Below are 20,798 nucleotides of genomic sequence, written 5' to 3'. Positions count from 1 at the left end.
GTTAGAATGTGTTCCATACCACAACCCTTGCGAAGATGTAATATTTAACACTGAGCAAGTCTTTTCAATGATTGTCCTTGTGAAGCTAGGATAATGATTTTCAAGGAATGGTTTATTTTCACCTGAGATGATAACTCACTTTCTAAATTCTCAGGACAGAAATGTCATTCATTTTACAGTCAGGCTCTTGCTTGGGCTGCATTTTTCCCGGGCCCGGAGAAGCCGTCACCACTTCCTCACCAAAAAATCACAGAGGGCAGGGCTCCATAACTCCTCAGCATGCTCTTTCGCATTTGTTGTTGACAACTGTCTGCTTCGACCTCCTTCTCCTCACAACCCCTTCTAAATGGAGTTTGTAATCCTCCTTCCCACTCACTCTTTTCACTCCCTGGGGCAGGAATGTTGGCTCCTGTGGTCTGTCACCTGTCAGAATCTATCCTCCTGTCACTGGCTTATATGGGCAAGTCAGCCTTCTGTCACATGACCCCCCGCTGCTAAAAACAGCCCCAGCTCCCACTCCAAGCCTGGGCCTCAAACAATGTCCTCCACCGAAAGAAACATGAAGGACACTTGATCACACAATCCTTGGAATTATTTCCAGGAAGCACTTGTAGAGACCATTCGGAGCACCCTTTCCCCGGCGGTGCACACTCTGACGGCTAGGAGATGAGCGCATCTTTGAATTATAAGTCTTTTTCCAAAGAGCAGCAGACCATGGACAACTTAGAGAAGCAACTCATCTGTCCCATCTGCTTGGAGATGTTCACGAAGCCTGTAGTCATTCTTCCCTGTCAGCATAACCTGTGTAGGAAATGCGCCAGTGATATCTTCCAGGTAGGTTTGTTTGGAATGTGGGGGTGGAAAAGATTCCTTGGAATCAAGTGCTTAACTTTGAGGTGAATTCCTTTAGAAAACTTTAAAAGGCTGCATTCATTTTCAAGAAAAAAAATTGATGATTTTCTTTGTGCTTTGCTGTTAACCTCCTCTTATTTCAATGCTACGAATCAAATTTGTGTGTGTGTGTGTGTGTGTTTAAATGGAATCTGTTTCAAATTTGTAAATGAATTACTATCCAATACATTAATGTTGGCGTTTCTGACAGGGAACTTTTGGTTATGAAAACACTGTATGGAAAATTACCTCATGGTGAAAATGATACATTGCAGTTGACTGTGGATGGGAGCTGGGCCTGTGTTTTAGGACTACTTGCTGATAAGGCCCAAAGGGATTATCTTATGGCAAGCCTAAAGTAGAAGTTGATGTTGGTTGTAGTAACAGAGAATGAAGAGGCGTCTCAGAAAAGCTACCCATGGCATTACTCAATTCCTCTTTTCTTGCTTGGCAAGAACAGGCCTCTAACCCATACTTGCCCACGAGAGGAGGCACCACGGTGGCATCAGGAGGCCGATTCCGCTGCCCATCCTGTAGGCACGAAGTGGTTTTGGACAGACATGGGATATATGGACTTCAGAGGAACCTGCTGGTGGAAAATATCATTGACATCTATAAGCAGGAGTCCACCAGGTATGGTTCTTCCATGTATCAAACCCATTGGAAGCTTGTTTTTATTTATTTGATTGGTTCTTTTAGTGGATCACTACACTGAATGCTTGTTTAGCAATCACAGGCTAATTGCTTTATAGCAAAATGTTTTTCTAAGTCAGTCTTTTCCAGTGGGATTGAGAGTTTGCTCATGGGAAGGGAGAAGGGAGATAGTGACCAAGCTTTTGTATCAATTTAAGAATGAAGTAACTCAACACTAATCCAGTCCACATGGTGACATTGAAAGAGACATAATGCTGCTCCACCCAAAGCTTTGTATTACATTCAGTGTGGCCATTTCTGTACTTCACAGGATTTTTGTAGCTCCAGATTCAACATAGCCAAAAATTTATCGCATAAAACTTTATAGGAAATTACAGAAATGGCATTTTCCCAAATAGTCCATTCCTAGTTCAGACAATCTCATCTTAAAATTATCTAGATGATAATAAAAACAAAATTCTCTAACATGTCATGGAATTGACTCTGGAAATTGCAAGGCAAGATATAGTCTTTGCAATTAGTGTATTAGATAAACACTTTAGCAACTTAAAATGTAGATACATGGGGGAAAAATAAAGATGGAGTTCAGGTTATATTTCCCTATCTCTAGATTGCATACTCTTAGTATTTACCTATTGATTGATATGCAGTATATAGATCTGATCATTTAAAGGGGAGGAGGCTTCTTCTTCATCAAATCATATTGGCTACAGAGTTCTTTTCCTAGAGACAACACTGTGAGAATTCATTCCTAGAAGGCATGGTATGAAGAGCCCTCCTTCAATTGTATGCAGGTCAGGCGGGTCCACAAAGCTTGATAGCAATATTAAGACCATTTAGAAATGACCTCATTATGATTCTAACTAGAAGGCATGTATTTATGGAACATCTGCATGCCTCTGAGAGCCTTGCACTCTTAGAGGGAAAGCTGCTTTATAAATTGAACATACAATTAATATAATCACTATAGCTATTAGTTTCTGCTTATGATTCAAAACTAAATTAGATAGGATATAGATGGAACTGGGGAAGAAGAATGATTGCTGATGACATATTGCAGAGATACATAGTCGACTATTTCCCTGGAGTCGAAAGTCTCTTGAGGAGAAATAAAGTCCTATTGTTGCTTGGATTTCATTATATTTAATTAATTTAAAATGCTAATATACACACTATCTCTTTTAAAAGTTAACCAGCAAATGAATTATCAACCAATTATTAACGAAGCTTATATAATAACTGATTCCATGCCTACTACAGTACCATCCTACATGTTCTAGTTATTATAATGATTTTCCATTTTTCTACTTGCCACAGCAAGACCTTGAAACATGTGAAATAACAATAGTTGTTATGAACTCCAGAGAAGAGATGTTAAAACTAGTAGCATTAGTAAAACTACAAGACACATTAGTTAACTATAAAGTCTGTGTGGTACATATGTCAAAAATAGTGTCCAGGTGAGCAAATTGTATAAAAGCAATGAACCAAATGTCCACAATGAAGCTCATAGCTGAGTGTACTAAGGATATTTCCATGATAATTAAATTCTTATGCTGTTGTTTCTTTAAACTTGAGACTTGCCTTTGGGACATTTTTATTTGGTAACAAAACCACAGGTTGTTCAAAGGGTTCAGACAAATATTTGGGCAGAAACCCAGTTGTTCTCTAGTGGCTGGAAGCCTTATCAGCTCAGAATCCTGAGTCTTAGGATATATTAGGTGACTCTGGAATAACCTGGAATATACAGAATGAGATGAACCCAGCTCTGACTCACAGTCATTGAGGTTGGGAGTGGAAAGGAAAGAAGCTGATGAACTTTGACCTCCTACAGAAAGGCTTGGTCTGGACAAAACTTGGCCTTTTTATCTAGAACTCTGCATGGTGTTGAACTAGGCACAGTTATGAGGGGGGGGGGGGAATGACAAGAGCAGGAACTAATTTTGCTGATATTAATAATAAACATAATAATTAACTTTAAAATAAAAGAAGTAAAACTAATACATATAGAGTATATGTCAACCACTGTTCAGGGTGCTTTACACATGGGTCATGTATAATTCTTGAATTATCACAACAATCCTGTGAGGCTGTGGCTTATTATTATTATTATTATTATTATTATTATTATTACCTTATTAAAGTTTTCAATATTTTACTCATAGTAATCCATATGTATAATTTTAAACATCCAAACAGTACCATCAGACCTCTTGTGTTAGTAGGACTTCAGCAGGAAACATAAATAAACAAATGCACATGTTTATTTAAATTCTGCCATATTTAATTAGAAGACCTTTAGCTCAGTTTTTAAAATATGAGTAAAAGCGGAGCCTGAAAGAGGTAAAATAACTTTTACTTGCTTGAGGCCATGCAGCTACCATATGGAGAAGCTGAATTGGAATTAAGCTTTGACTCTAAATGCCTGAAATGCCTCTTTACGACCAGATGCCCACCCTTCAGAAAACTCTAGGATGGTCACAGCAACCTCAGAGACCAGAGAGTGCAGTCCATGGACTCCTTGAGTCTAGCCTGCACTGAATGGCTAGGGCCACTGCCAGCATTTGGCACTGAGCCCTGAACCACAACTGTGAGCTTGGCTATCCTCTTGTTAGGAAAGGGCATTTACATCTTTCTTCTACCCACCATGCTTGTCCCAAGTCTGTTATATCTTTTAAGTTGTCTAAAGATTTTCATTACATACTCATTTATAAGTGGGGAATGCTTGTGGGCCTACATTGCCTCCTAAATAAGAAAAGCCTAATAATGAGAAGTAATTCTTAGTCTATAGCATTACTAAAAACAATCACAATAAAAAACTGAACATAGAACCTATGGCCATTTCCATGTCTTAAGTGACTGTATATACTGAATATACCTGAGATCATAACATCTAAGCCATGCTGACGGTTAGGGGAATATACAGAATGCTATCATGCGCTATGAATTTTGGACACTACAGGTGATTCCACAGCTAACAGGTTATCCTTAAGTAGCAATGACTTGTCAACCCTCCCTCATGGTTTCTTTATTGCTTGTTCATCTTCTCTCTAGCATTTACAAATCCGATGCTCCATTATTAGCTGGTGTAGCTTGAACAGTTTTAGCTGTTGCTGACCTGTTGGGAAAACTAAAACTTGGGGATTATCTGTGAGATTTGCACTTCCAACGCTCACTATGTTCCAGAACAGTGTTTTGCATTTTTTCTGATTGCCTGTTCGGTATAATTGTTCACATTCCCTGAGCACAAACTGCCCACTCCTAACCACTGCCAAGTCCTCAGGAAGTTATTTACATTTAACTTTCTGGGTTACTGGTGGAGACAGTGCTGGAGCATGCTCCTAATGCACAAGCCCAGTGTTCACTTTCAAGACTTGGACTTGTTGTTTTTTAAATTCTTTATTGTGAAAAGTATTACATATAGTATTACAAATGTCTCCTTTTCTCCCCATTGACTTCTCCCTGGTCACTCCCACCCTCTAGAACGTTCCCTCATCCCCTCCTGTGTCCTTTGATATAGTTTTATGCATGCATATAAGTCCTTTGGTTGATCTCACATACACACACACACACACACACACACACACACACACACACCATAACTTGAAATTTGCCATGCTGGGAATACTCAACACCATGGAAGTTGGCAAATGCTACAGATCAGTCTCCACCACCCCAGGCACATTACTGTAAGGAAACTGGATTTGGAGGGTTCTGGGAGCCCTCTGGAATGGGCTACTGTTGAGTACAGGGGCTAGTTGGGATTTGCGATGCTGATCACCCATCTCGGCTCTGCCCCAGTGGGAGCTGACACATTTATCTGCTACCTCCTCCCAGACCAGAAAAGAAGTCCGACCAGCCCAGGTGCGAGGAGCATGAAGAGGAGCGCATCAACATCTACTGTCTAAACTGCGAAGTGCCCACCTGCTCTCTGTGCAAGATCTTTGGGGCACACAAGGACTGCCAGGTGGCTCCCCTCACTCATGTGTTCCAGAGGCAGAAGGTAATGGACTCCCTCCTGCCCCTCCTCTGCAGACCCTTGAGACAGAAAGGATGTGGGAAGGGATGCTGTGTGCACTGACTTCACGTTTGAGTCTCTGGAGGGTGGTGGGGAAGGCCAGAGATGGAAGGGATTAGGGAATTGGGGTGGGCAGGGTAGGGGGGTGGTCAAGAGGAGTTTGGAGGGAAAGGGTTGCTGTTTTTGCGACCTTTGGAGGTTGCTGAGATGAACAGTGTTATGGAAATCTGAGCTCCAGCTGCTCAAACATTATCTGAAGTTCAGACTACAGATAAGAAAAAGATACCTTTTTACTTCAGTCACAGAATGTTTTTCTTCATTTAACAACAAAAGATTTCTTCCCCCTCCCCTCTCCACATACCTGCCTTCACCCCCATCCCCATCCCCGATTTTCTCCACTCCTAGTACAGGAGAGATACAATGAATGGCATTTCTTTAAGAACAATTTGAAACATTGCTGGGCCCCAGCTAGTTTGGTTCAGTGGATAGAGCTTGGGCCTGCCAGATGAAGGGTCCTGGGTTGGATTTCAGTCAAGGGCACATGCCTGAGTTGTGGGCTCAATTCCTGGTGTGGGGTGTGAAGGAGGCAGCCAATCAATGATTCTCTCACATCACTAATGTTTCTCTATGTCTCTCTCTCTTTCTCTCTCTCCCTCCCTCTCCCTTCTTCTCTGAAATCAATAAAAACATATTTTAAAAACAAATAAAACATTGCTGGGCTGGCCCTCAACACCAGGTTAAACCCACCTTCTAGCCTTTCGCCCAAGGCCAGTTGATGCAAGGTCTCCTCTGAGTGCCCCCACCCCAGGGCCTCAGTCTCAGTCCCCTCATTCTGACCAACTGCAACATCTTCACCAGTTTACCACCAACCTGCCAATATGGTCTCACCCATGGATAAGTAGGAACTTAACCATTTGTTCCAAATAAATGTGGAGTCATGTGCTCAAATAGGTGTAGCCACTTTGGACACCTCAATTTATTTATTTATTTTTTTTCCTGTTAGAATCATAGATTTCACATTTGCTCAGTGTTTTACTGAGGATCAAATTTGGAAGCCCAACTTTTGGGCAACACCAGTTCCTAACAGTAAGTACTGCTAAAAAACACAGTATTTCATAAGACATCTATAACATTTATTTTTTAATCTAATTGTGACTTATCCCTCCTTTTCTTCTATCCCTAGTCTTAGTGTACTGGAACTGACTAGTACCAGTTTCACACTGCTTCCCTCAGAGCCCTGGAGACTCAGGTGGGATGCCCAGAAGGATAGATGTCAGGACTTCTACCCCACTCCTGTTTGGCCAAAATAGCTTCACCTTCATCCATTTGTTCCATTTGAAGAAAGCATTCTGCAGCTTTAAATTGTTTTTACAACCACTACTCTTGTCACTTAGAGTGTGAGTAAATTAGATTACACATTTTCCCCAACATCATAGAGAAGTTAAAGGCAGAGTTGGACCAAGCAGGTAGATCTCTTACTTCCTCATTCTGTGTTCCTTGTGCTCCTTAGCCGACCTTGGGAAGGGAGTAAGTACAAACAATAAAATCTCTTTGGGTCAAAGAGCCTAAGAGGAATTTCTCCTAGAACCAGTTGAATGTTAGTAGTTTCAAGTTACATTGTAGTGACTTAGTCTAGTACAGCGTTTTTCAACCGCTGTTCCGCGACACACTAGTGTGCCGCGAGATGTTGCCTGGTGTGCCGTAGGTGCAGACAAGACAAGAATTTTATAATTTTTCACTATTTTGTTTACTTAATATTTCATAATAAAGTAATTATAAAATACTTTCTTTGTGTTTATTTGATTCCTATTCAAGAGAATTACTTTATATATAGTCAATATAGGCACAGAGTTAAATTTTTTAACATTTTCTAATGGTGGTGTGCCTCGTGATTTTTTTCATGAAACAAGTGTGCCTTTGCCCAAAAAAGGTTGAAAAACACTGGTCTAGTACATGATTATGTGTACACCTAGCACATAGAAGGTGCATGGTAAATATATGTTGAATAAGTATAAGTAAAGAAGTATAAGTGAATAGATGAATGAGTAATCACTATATACATTTCCCTAGTAAAACTAATCCTCAGCTGCACTCAGCAAATCATTTATTTTCTGTTCCTGATGTCACATATGGGCTCCATTCAATTTATAAACAATACTTAGAATTCTTTAGCTTGAATATGCTATTTTCTATCTAAGGCCTATAATTATCATTCTTAATGTTTTTAACAGGGTCACAATCTGGTAAGAATTTGATGAAAGATATGAAGCCTCTTCCCACACAAATGCATTTCTATACTCATCCATACAGAATTTATTTACAAGATTAGAAAGTTCACAGATGTCCTGAGACTCTCTGTTCCTCCTTTGGGTTGTATAGATCCTAGGACTAGGTTACGAACCCATGAGGACAATACTATGATTAATTCACAACCAGTGCTGACTAGAAAACCCCTAAGATCTTGCACCCCTCTTTTCTCTTCATTAGTCTGAGCTCAGTGATGGCATTGCTGTCCTTGTGGGAAGCAATGATCGAGTCCAGGGAGTGATCAGCCAGTTGGAGGACACCTGTAAAACTATTGAGGTAAGTAAGACTCCACAGAAGTATAACTTAAGACTGAACTCCTAAGGGTATGGCTTTCTTAGCACCACACTAGAAAACCATTTCAATCTCCCCTTATAGAAGGACCTCGTTCCTGATACGTCTCTAAAATATTCACCTCCTATAATTTTACCACATTTACTAGGTTTTTGTTATATGCATTGTTCCTCTTGTTCAACCCATTTTGAAAGATTAGCTACAGGGAAAGTAATTCCCCATAACGAAAATGAGTGTTGTCAACCTTTGTAACACAATTTCTTTGTGGAAATCTAAATTATCTTAAGAAATATAAGTGCTTTAGGAATTCTTGTTCTAGTTTGAGCTGCATATCTGTGCTCTGACAGTGGGGCTGCAAAAGGCCAGCAGGAAGAGAGATCTGCTTGATTGTGCTTAGGGAATGGCTTAGTAACTAGGAGCTCATGGAGGCCAAAGTTCTGGTTTGTTCAACTCTGTTTGCCCTTTGCCTGGCACATAATGAACACTCAATGAAAACTTGATGAACAAGTGGATGAATGGCTGGCTATTTAGTTCAGACTTAGGTTTGACATGTTAAAAACATGGGAAATCCACTTTTTCTCCAAGGTCAATTACAAACTGTGTAATTGTTCAAGGCAAAATGCTGGAACCTAAAAAGGTTTAGCTCTGTAGCAAATATCTTTTCAAGACTTGAAGATTCACAGACTAGTTAAGCCATGCTGCAGAGAGACAGGTGTAAGACATCTAGGCCTCTGGCCCTGAATTCTGGAGCCATTTATTCCTCCCTCCCTGTTCAAAGTTTTAGGGTAATTTGTTTTTTAGTTAGACTTCAGGTGCAGAGAGTTGAGGCATTGTATTGCTCAGTTCATGGCTTATTGTCTTCATATTTGTGGGCAAGGCCCCTCTTGTTATCTATTTATTTCCTTTTATCCCTATTTTGCACTCCTGTTCTCTTCTCTGTAAATAACCATTCTAACATGCTTGATGTTCCATTTACCTATATCCTTATAAAATATGTATTGTTTTATATGCATGTCTTTTAATTTTATAAATGGCATTGTGTTGTATTTCTCATTCTGCTTCTTACTTTTAAAAAACTAAGCACATGTACATTCAGTCATTCAGTTTTCTCCTCTGTAAAAGTGGAGTAATCATACTACATACTTCATAGTTACTGTGAGAAATTAAAGGAGCATAAGCAAAATGCTTAGCATGGTGCCTGGCATATGGTGAGTACCCAGCAAATGCCCTAGTCTTATTATTTTATCATTAAAAAGGCACATCCTATCAAAAGCCAAAGGCCAGTTCCTAGGTGATGACTTCAAGATGTTGGCCCTAATCATCTCATTTTAAATTTACAATTCATGAAAATTAATCTTCTCTCTTCTCAACACTCATATTCCTGTGAAAACCCATAAATCTGGGATCCATTTATAGAAGAAAATTTTTCTCTTGGTGAAAAGCCCAAACATGTTCTGAAGTGGACAATATTAACTTTTTTTTACTTGTTTATAATAAAGATCAAATACAACTCAATCAATAAGCCATGAGTCAGCACTCCAGTGTAGTACCACACTGAGTCTTGAGTGTATAAATAGGAGTGTGTTGCTTGTGGGCCAGTGAGATAATCTCTATACTTGTCTCTGCTTGGCCTTCATCAGAGATACCTCTATCATGGGAGGGCTTTCTGTGAGGGACGGTTAGGTTGGGGACACATACACGAGAAAAGTCCTGTGAGTCAGGACAGTTGGCCTTGAGCAAAGCCAGTGTCAGAGGACACTGAGAGGGCACGGAGAGATTAGACAACAGTTTTGTTCCAGGGAGCTCAGGTGCAATAAGAAGCGGTTGTTTTTATTTCCACTGAGAACAAGACTAGAAGGAACAGGAATGAAGTTATGTTAGCAGAATGGATTTAGTGCAGATATCAGGAAGACCTTCCTGGAAGCCACCATCAGAATTATTATCTCTGTCATTACTGATAAAAACATTCCTCAAACATAGTACTTTTATAAGTACTTTCACAGGTTACTAGAGGATGTATGTGATTGTCTCCTGGAAGCTTCAAGAAGAGACTGCAAATTGGCAGGAGTCTTTGTTGTTGTTGCTAATCCTCATCTGAGGATATTTTCCCATTGAATTTATTTATTTGTTTATTTATTTATTTATTTTTAGAAAGAGTGGAGGGGGGCAAGGGGGAGAGAGAGAGAGAGAGAGAGAGAGAGAGAGAGAGAGAGAGAGAGAAGAGAAGAGAAGAGAAGAGAAGAGAAGAGAAGAGAAGAGAAGAGAAGAGAAGAGAAGAGAAGAGAAGAGAAGAGAAGAGAAGAGAAGAGAGAGAGAGAAGCATTGATATGAGAGAGACACCTCTATTGGTTGCCTCCCATCTGAGCTCAGGGATCCATTCTGCAACCGAGGAACATGCACTTGACTAGAATCAAACCTGGGACCCTTCAGTCCACAGGCAAGACTATCTACTGAGCCAAACCAGCTAGGGTGGCAGGAGTCTTAAAAGTGCCTATCTCTTTTACCTGTTTATTTCAACTCTAGGGTTTTATCTTAAGAAAATCTGATGAAAAAGTGGTATATAAAACGATATGGAATGTATATATTAAAAAATAACCCCAGATTCATCCATGGGGGAAGGGGAAACTCCAGGTTAAGAGCAGTGAATAGTGGGACCACAGACATGTATTCCACATTTTTCTAAAGCAAGCTTGACATTTTTAATAACCAATAAAATAAGTAAGGGTGAGTGAATGAATGAGTGAATATGGCTCAGATAAGCACAGTTCCTTCAGATCAGTTTAGGTGGCTTATCAGGAAATGCAGGGATTGGCTCAGAGCCCCATGGAAGTATCTGATTTTGGGATTCCTACTTGAAATACAGTGGGGTGTGCAGGAGGCCCTGAGGATAGAGACGCTGCCACAAAATGGTCACATTGTGTACACATGTAATCTCTAAGGTGCTCTCCTATAGAGGTAGGACCTTATCAGTGGGCAGAGTACCAACGGCTCACTTCCTGCTGGCCCAGAAGCCAGCTAGTGAAGCACACAGGGTCCTTGGCTCAGAGTGAAATTGTCCTACCCTACCAAGCAGGTCAGGATCCCAAAACTCCTGTGTCCCTGTTCAGCCTGGGATTGTTTCCCTTTCTGGCTCTGCTCACCACCTGCTGGAAATCCTATGGTGGCTGTGGACCAGGAGGTGGGGAGCTGTTGTTAAAGAATTCTCCTTTCTGATTGGTGAGGAACCCCTGAGGGACAGGAAACGGAGCAGCCCTTGGAGTGGCTCTGTCCTTCCCTAATTACTTGCCTCTCCCCACAAGGAGCCTGACATCTGCCCTTGGTCAAGTGTCCATTCCCTTTACATGTCTAATTCTGTCCCTAATCATGCAGTGTCTTGCAGAGCTGGCCGGGGCAGGCTCCTGGCCAGGACTGGCCCTGGCGAGCTGCTGAGCTTAGGAGAAATCACATTGTGGACTCCTTGTTATTCTTTAAAAGTAATGTGTTCAGTTGAGGTGAGTTCCCATTGATGAGAGTGGCATGGTCACAGAAGGGCAGTCGGAGCTGTGTGAGAAGGGGAGTGGCGTTTTCCCTGTTGCTGTGTTCTGATGATGGATGAAAGACCCTTCAGTCCTTCTTGCCCTCCTGGCTGGTGTGGCTTAGGCAGGGACATTCCCAGGGCTCTGTATTGCAAGGGAATGGTCTGGAGCTACCTACCCTCACCTTACCAGGCCCAGAGATGTCCTGGGACAGGCTGGGACTGAGGAGGGGGACTGCTAGTGGGAGTGGAGAAGTGTACTTTGGGAGCTCTCTGCTTCCAGAAAAATGTGCTTGACTTTCATTCTTCATCTCTAGAAAATGTAATCTCCCCCATATAGTCTTTATAAATGGCACTTATCCTATATCACTGGACCCCAAGAGAGCAGACAATTAATATTAGCCTTCCTGAGGCTAGTGGGCAGGCAGGCTAGAAATAATCCTGTTTTCCTGGATGCCTGTCTAGGGGAAACAGCCACAAATTGAATAATATATATTTGATTTTGAACATTAGCAATATCTGAAAAATGTCAACTTTAATAAAATTCTCTAATAATTTTTCAGTGAGAAAAAAATCCACTATATTTCCAAAATAGTGATTTTACCCAAACACCTTTGAAATATTGTCCATGACTATAATAAGAATCATTTTAATAAGCATGCCCTAATTTTTTAAGCAGTATTCAAGTGGTAATATAACATGTGCTTAAAAGAACATATTTCAGAGTTTGATTTTCATTGTATAATATTTTTTTTGGGAGGGTGACACTGGTTAACAAAATTATGGAGGTTTCAGATGCACAATTCTACAACATATCATCCATACACTGTATTGTGTGTTCATCACCTCAAATCTCCATCCATAGCCATTTATCCCTCCTTACACTCTTCTCTACCTCCCCACATCTCTACCTCCCCTCAGCAATCACCAAACATTAGTGTCCATGAGGTTTTTCTTTTTTGTTCCATCTCTCTACTCCCCCAGCCCCTACACCCCCCTTCTGCCCCGCACCCCGGACAGCTGTTAGCCTGCTCTCTATTTATGAGTCTGTCTTTATTTTGCTTGTTAGTTCATTTTGTTCATTAGATTTCACATATGAGTGAAATCATATGATTCTTGTTTTCCTCTGACTGGCTTATTTCACTTAATATAATGTTTTACAGGTCCATCCATACTGTCACAAGGGGTAAGATTTCCTCTCTCTCTCTCTCTCTCTCTCTCTCTCTCTCTCTCTCTCTCTCTCTCTCTCAGCAGTATTCCATTGTGTAAATGTATCACAGCTTCCCCCCCCCCCCCCATCTCCTGATGGGCATATGGGCCACTTCCAAATCTTGGCTATTATAAATAATGCTGCAATGAACATAAGAGTGCATATCAGAGTTTAATTATGGCACTGTCACTTCACTATAGGACCCTGGACAAGTAGTTACTTCAGCTCTCTGTCCCTTAATTTCTTTAACAATACACAGGGGATAATAATGTCTTCTTTGCAGCATGGTCGTGATGACTAAATTGGTGTAAGAGGCACAGGCCAGGGGCTCAATGAGTGTCACCTTGTATCATCCTCAGAGTCATTTTATTCTAATGATGTTCATGATAATTTAAACCACTGGAACATCTGTAGCAACTTTTAAAAAGAGTCTGAATAAGCATGTCAGGCTCTTGGTCGATTATGATAGGAGGGTGAAGCAACTCCCTGCAGAGGAAATATTTGAGAATGAATGGAAGTTCTATCTTTATCTAGGAATCTTTATGGTAACTTAAAATATTGGCAAGCAAGGGAGACTGACCCTCTTCCGGAAAACATACTGACTACCCAGAGCACATGGGACTGAATTAAACAGCTGCTCAGCTTGCCCCGGTCTTGTGGCTTTTACTGAACCATGGGGCTTGAGTCAGGATGGGCTCACCTGGCCCTCAACCTCCAGGGAGTTTACTCAAAGAACTTTTAAATGATCAGAACGAATCCACAAAACCCCTAATGCCAAGAACTCCAGGAGTAAACATTAGAATTTTCATAAATTATAACATTATTTTTCTAACATGAAGTGGGGGCGATACAATATGGTAGGGGGGGGGGAAGCATAAGTTTGGGAGTCTCGAGGCCCAAGGCCATTGAACAGAGTTGTTCCACTGAACACAGCACAGAGGCCGATGGCTGGGGAAGGGCTGAACTCCAGCCCATGTGCCTGGAGATACAGTGTCTTTCTACCGTGTCCATCTCTTTTCCAGTGCTTTTCTAGCAGAGACCTGGGCTCTCATCCTAGTGTTTGTAACGGGATTTTATAAGTGAGGAGTTGTTTCTTTGAGAGAATCTTCCTACATTAATACAGTTCTTTCTCTAGTATTATTAATCTGCTGTATACTTTTCAAACCTTCATTTTTACTTATTGAAGGGAATTTTGAAGCACTGTATTTCAAGCAAAGCTGGGTGGGCACTTACAGACCCAGAGCTGTATCTGGAATGGAGGAACGTGGTAGACACATGAAAACTGGTAGGCTTGGCAGAGCCAGTTGCTCAATGACAAGTGGTGGGGCTAAAAGCTTATCTTCAGCTCTATTTTTGTCACAAATCCATGCTCCTTACATGGTAAGAGCAGTGGTCACAACTGTCTCAGGTTTTTTCCTATCGTGACCATGGCACAATGCCAAGCTGACATTGCAGGGCTAAAGCATGCAATTTATATCTTAGGGCTATAAATGACCATTTTGAAACTCGCCAGGAATCAAAAGAGGCATTTGAGATATAAAGAGGCATTTCATAAACTAAAATATTGGAGCTGTAGAGAAAGAAGGAATCTGAGCAACTATTTAATCCCATCCCTTAATGTACAGATGAAGAGAAGAAAAAAAAACAACAAACTATTCTGAGGTAAAATGGTTTCCTTAGGGTTGCATAGTGATTTTTTTTTTCTTTTTTCTTTTGAGCATTGAATTAAGAAGAGGCTTGGGATATCCAGTTAAATACCCATTTCTTTGGAACAGAACAAAATAGAAACTTTTGAATGAGGACTGACCATTCCTAGATTACATTCATTCATTCAATCATTCACACCATATTTCTCATGTGGGCATTGTCTGCACAGGTAATGCTGGGAAAATATTGGTGAACTAAACAGAGGAGGCACCTGCTTTTCAGGAAGATGTTATTCTAGTAAAAGAAATAGAGAATAAACACATGAATAACAAGATCATTTCAGACAGCAATAAGTCCCTGGGGAAAAAGTGAGCTTCTGAAAGTCTAGCCATGGGATAGCATTTCCTGAACTGTAAAGTATAGGCAAATGATAGTTGCTATGAAAATGATAGCAATTTTATTTTTAAAAAAATCAAAGTGTAAATCATTAAAAAAAAAAAAAAAAACAGACTAGAAGTAAAATAACACGTGGTATTCCACTTAAGCCACTAAATAAAAATTATATTGGCCAACTTAGTGATCTAATCTTTGACCTGAGAGAATACACTAGCCATGACACATGACTTCACATTAGCCTCACTGAAAAGAATGTTCTTACACATATTAAATCAAGTAGGAGAAAACTTTTATGAAAAAGAGACATTCTGCTAGTATTACATACTAATATAATACTCATTATTATGAATGTTTTAAGTGCACAATTCATTTTAGAAAAATAAGCTAGAAACCATCATATAGTCACAGTATGCAGTCTAGCATCTGAACATCAAAGGCATATTTCAGGAATGCAGTGAACACATAGTTGCTTGTAAGCTTAGAACAGGAGGTAATACAGAGAAAGAAAGTTTGATTGGGAAGCTACTAACAGGGTTCAGTTCCTAGGCTGCAAAATAGTCTAAATCTCAAGCTAAAGGGCTGGAAATGGATGGGATAGGGCAAGTCCAGCAATTTTCATGACTGGACATGCTGTGTGGGCCCCTGTCCTATTACTTGACAGCTACCAAGACTATACATTTTCATCCCCTCCTGTATTCCTCCTGTTCATCCTTTTTTACCAAATTTGGGAACCAGTTTCTGAGCTAATATCACCATCCTCGTCCTGTTCCCCTTAAATATCCTCCACCCACACAAAGGGTTGATTAAGGCCCCACCTCTATGCTTCTGTGAAGTCTGATATAAATCCTTAATATATTTCAATTATTCAGCCTACTAAGCTATATTATATTATTGGTCCATAGTCTTTTTCATTCAGTGAACTGAGAGGTCCTTGACAACAGGAATTATGTTTACTTCATTGTTAGGTTCCCAAGAGCCTTGTGCAGTGGATGGCACAAATGACATGCTTAAGAATCTTTTGTTAAATGAATGAATAGATGGGTGGATGACAGCAATACTATTATGAGAACTAACTATATTATCCAACCAGAGGCCCAGTGCATGAAAATTCATTTACTGGAGTGGGGATGCCTCAGCCCTGCCTGCCTCCTCTCTCATTCTGGGAGCCCTCAGAGGTGGGAGGCAACCTGGCCATCAGGGGTAGGTGACGCCCCATCACACCTTTGGTGCTGCCATTGGAGGCAGTGCAAGCCTTGGCCAGCCCTGATTACCTGAGCCTTGGGTAGCTGTGGGCAGCTGGGCAGCCAACATCCGAGGCTTCCTGTGCCTCGGGCCAGCCGTGGGTGGCTGAGGGGTTGAGGGGACCGATGGACTCTGGAGACAGGCACCCCAGCAGGGCTGAGGGGACTGGGCACTGCCATCTTGTGTGTGTGGGTGCTGCCATCTTTGAGGACATGGCAGTCTCTCAGAATATTAGCATATTCCCTCCTTGTGGGCTGTGGGTGCTGCTATCTTTATGACAGCATAAGGGTCAATTATCATATCCCCCTTTATTAGATAGAGTGGAGGCAGTGGAATGAAGGATGTATTGTTTGCACATTTGTGGAGCATCTCTTAGTCTGAGAATAATAGAGAAATTGGGGGGAAATGAAATATGATTTTAAAAAATTTATTCAGCAGATATTTATTGAACATCTGACCAAGGTGGTATGTGTCCTAGGCATACCCAGATTCTATCCCTAAGGAGACTATAATTTAGATATTTAAGAAACTCATGTAAAGAAAGAAATACGTGATATCAAAGAGAATAATGTTTACTAAAATAAAAGAACAGGTAATCAGGGTCATGCAAAGGTCGGATATGTCAGAGATACATTGGCTGGATCTAGGAAGCACCCACCAGGCAGGAGAGCTAGTTTGGATCATCCTGGCTTAAAACCTGCTCTCAGCCATAAAGGTCCTAGACCCAGATGGTCAAGTCCAAGGAGACAGGTATACATACACACATCCAGCTTACTGGAGCTTAAAACACCAAGAGGCCAATGACCAGGCTAACTGGATTGAAACAAGGATTCAGAGTATAAAGGGAGCTGGATGGTACTGGGGATGCTTTAGTCACACAGTGCAAGTGGACGAGGCTGACTTCCCATACAGCCTTTCCCCCCAGGAATCCAAGACTAGATTCAATATTTCACTCTCTTAGACAGTATTGGATAAATAGAGCACCTGAATGCAAGTATATGCCATAAGTGATAAGTATTATGGAATTTCAGAAGATTAAAAATGACATTTGACCATAGAGATCAAGGAAAGCTCCATAAAAGAAGTGATATTTCAACAAGTCTTCAAGATAGTTGCAGGGGTCTTCAAACTACGGCCCGCGGGCCACATGCGGCCCGCAGAGGAGTCTGATCTGGCCCGCCAGGTTTTTTGGGCAGTGAACGCAGCCGAGGTGTTACAGTAGGAATTAGTAGTTCATATAGTCCGGCCCTCCAGCTCTCTGAGGGACCGTGATCTGGCCCCCACTTTAAAAAGTTTGAGGACCCCTGGTAGGGTTTGCAGCTGTGAATTGGGGAAGAACATTCTAAATAGAGGGAGAACATGAGAAAGGAAAGTAAGTGATTCATTTTTGCTGGACACAGGTATGGTATGTGATGGAGAAGAGTAAAATGTGGCAAAGGAAAGCTGGAATCAGGTCATAAAAAGATTTGAAAGCCGGTTGTAAAGTTAAAGTGTTATTCTTTAGGCAATGGGGAGTCATAACAGAGAAAAAGCACTGTATCCCGGGAAAATGAATTTGGCAGCAGTGTGTTTGTTGGCTTGAAGGGGGCATCCCAGATGCCAAGGCCATTGGAAGCTTCAGAATCTACATGGGATGACTGAACAACAACAGTAGCGGTATAGACAGGACAGAGAAAGATTGAGGGTACAAACCAGGAAGTACCATAGTTTTTTTCCTTACAAACACACACACACACACACACACACACACACACACAATCATTTCAAAGCAAAATATAAACCTATAAGCTATATAACCAATATATAATTTAAAATAAAACCTGTCTTAATTTGTATGAAATTATCCATTTATAAAGAACAGAAGTTGGACAAATAATTGATCTATTTAGCCTATTTGTATGCTTTTGGATTGGCCAAGTATCAAATTTGATAAAAGTGGGATTTTCAAAGTATTAACATAGTAGGTATCTGTCAGTGATAGCTTAAGGGAAAAGTATCCTACATAAATAAATTTTCTTATCTCCCCAAAAAGGTGATTTTTCCAAACACTCTCTAACATTAGCTAACCCAACTAATAGGAATGCTGCAAAAAACAGAAACAGGAACTTTGTGAGAAGTTTGACTACCTATATGGCATCCTGGAGGAGAGGAAGAATGAGATGAGCCAAGCCATTACCCGAACTCAAGGGGAAAAACTGGAACATGTCCGTGCTCTGATCAAAAAGTATTCTGATCATTTGGAGAATGTATCAAAGTTGGTCGAGTCAGGAATCCAGTTCATGGATGAGCCAGAAATGGCAGTGTTTCTGCAGGTAAGTCTCTTTTTGGCATCAGAGGAAACTACCAAGCAGATGGGTGTTGGAGAAGTAGTTGTTATCACATTTTTGTTATGTACATCTCATTCTGATCGATTTTACCAACTAAAATGTAAGTTCAGTATGTGCTTATTCTCCATCTGCTTAAGCATGAGCATAAATTTAAGGGACCATGACATTGCTTAAATATAAGATGGTTCTGGTATAAAGGAGCAGTTATTTATGGCATTTAAAATTTAAACTATGAGATTTTCAGAGTCAGCAAAGGAAAGAATTAAGTCTCAACATCATGTTTGATGAAAAGAATTTAAGTATGCTTTCTTTTGTTTGCTTTCACAGAATGCCAAAACCCTGTTACAAAAGTAAGTAATTTTCATTTTATGGAAAAAAATGGAATACTTTTCATTTCTATCCAAGGCTATCAAATTATAAACAGTGACAGAAAGTAGCAACTTGTCTTTGTTGCAGAATTTCTGAAGCATCAAAAGCATTTCAGATGGAGAAAATAGAGCATGGTTATGAGAACATGAACCACTTCACAGTCAATCTCAATAGAGAAGAGAAGATAATACGCGAAATTGATTTTTACAGAGGTTTGTTATTCTTGTGACCATTTGGCCAAAATTGCAAGTGCATGAAAGCTGCAGAGGAGTTCAGTGGGAGGAAAAGTGGATTCAGAGTCACTTTTAGAATGGATGGTGACAATTTTACAAGGATTATAATCTAATGTGAAGTTCTATTTCATTACAAAATCATACAGTTTGTTGACTGTTAATTTAGCTTTGCATATCACCAGTGCCCATTATAATGCCATTATTGGGCATTTGACTCTGGGTAGTCAAACACTTAATAGTTGATGGTGATGATCAAATCTCAACTTCAACCCTACACAAGGTGTTAGCCACAATGATGTAAGATGTCATCAGGTGCAAGTTTAGAGATGAGATAAAAATAAAACATAGAAGACATCTGGATAGATAGTGTAGCACATCCACTTAATCAAACTTTCAAGGGCAAGAATAGTAGCAAGTCAAGAATAAGTCACAACCTGATAATAAAACTTGGTCCATGTGACCAGATGTACTCCATGAGTTATAAATGCATCTCTGCCATTTGGCCCAGAAATCCCACTCCTGGAAATTTGTCCTAATGAAATCACTGAAAAGAGGAAAATAACCTTAAAGCTGACTAAGTCTTTGATGATGTTGATCCATCCTGCCCATTTAGGTGATGAGGCACCTCAGTTAGATGACTGTTAATGCCAGGAAGCTGTATTAGTGTCCACAGATATAACTTTAGAAGCAAATTTTCTGGATGGATCTTTTGAAAAATTAATATTGTCTCTCCTTAGTATTGTCTGAGGGTATATTAAGAGTAATGGATTAGGAAAAGATGACATTAATTGTGGCAAAAGTCAGCATTCACTGACCAAAGGAAGTAAGAAATTACAATAAGACTAGATAAAAAAGAGAGTTGCATTTTCATTTGACTCCATGGAGATAAATAAGTGACAATCCTAACCTTTCAGGAGCTTGTGGATGTGACAGTGTGTGGTAATAACGTGAACAGGCTCTGGGGGTCAGGGAGATGGTGCATGGTTGTGGTGAGACCTAGACATCATACTGGGGAGGGGAGCAAGGAGGATGGTGATGATTTGACACCCTTCACATTTGTCCTGTCCACATTTAACTAGAAGCGCAAAACTCCAGCATGATGGTGTACTTGTGCGATAGTCAAGTTCTGTTAGAGATGATTTCCCTAGCCCTGGCCATTAATTGTTTCCATGGCAGTAGTGGTCATTGTAATCATTCAAAAATACATTACCTTACCAGAAGAGGAAGAGGAAGAAGAAGAAGGAGAAGGAGAGGGAGAAGGAGAAGAGGAAGGAGGAGGAGACAGAGAGGGAGAAGGGCAAGGAGAAGAAGAAGAAGAAGTAACATTTGAAGAGGTAGAACATGTTCTAACAGAGCCATCAGAAGAAGATGAAAGTCTGGAGAAAGCCTTGGAGCCCTCTCAGCTGGCCTCAGAGGTCCAGGCTGCCCCAGAAACACTTCTTGTTTCCTCTCCAGAGCCACCTCCAGCCCTGCCACTTGCTGCAGATGCCCCAGTGACACAGGTAACTGTTCATGAGTTTTCTACAGGACATGCTGGTGTGCTTCCTTGATCAACAGCCTAAACAATTTATTCTGCCTTGAGGAAAAGATTACTATATGCCAGACATTTGTATGTGAAAGACAAAAGATTTCAGGGCAGTCATAATGTCTGGGAGAAAAGTCCCTGTACGTTATTCAACAGATCAGTTGTTATAACTGA

General features: G+C 40.6%; 1 protein-coding gene across 7 annotated transcripts in view; it reads left to right on the top strand.

Moving 5' to 3' along the window:
- The first annotated feature begins 500 nt into the window (after positions 1-500).
- TRIM55 (tripartite motif containing 55) overlaps positions 501-20,798 on the top strand; it is a 39,652-nt gene continuing 19,354 nt past the window's right edge. For 6 of the 7 annotated variants that reach the window (XM_084864375.1, XM_084864377.1, XM_084864372.1 and 3 more), the window contains exons 1-8: positions 501-834; positions 1,352-1,524; positions 5,383-5,548; positions 8,051-8,146; positions 18,249-18,482; positions 18,825-18,847; positions 18,954-19,078; positions 20,318-20,601. In XM_084864375.1, the coding sequence (XP_084720501.1) occupies positions 667-834; positions 1,352-1,524; positions 5,383-5,548; positions 8,051-8,146; positions 18,249-18,482; positions 18,825-18,847; positions 18,954-19,078; positions 20,318-20,601 (1,269 nt within the window). In that variant the 5' untranslated portion in view covers positions 501-666. The remainder of the gene's footprint in view (positions 835-1,351; positions 1,525-5,382; positions 5,549-8,050; positions 8,147-18,248; positions 18,483-18,824; positions 18,848-18,953; positions 19,079-20,317; positions 20,602-20,798) is intronic. The other variant, XM_084864376.1, reaches the window with a different exon arrangement.

This window comes from Pipistrellus hanaki, assembly GCF_964339955.1.
Source record: "Pipistrellus hanaki genome assembly, chromosome: 17".
NCBI lineage: Eukaryota > Metazoa > Chordata > Mammalia > Chiroptera > Vespertilionidae > Pipistrellus > Pipistrellus hanaki.
Note: the sequence above shows the minus strand (reverse complement) of the source record. Positions and strands in the feature narration are given on the sequence as shown.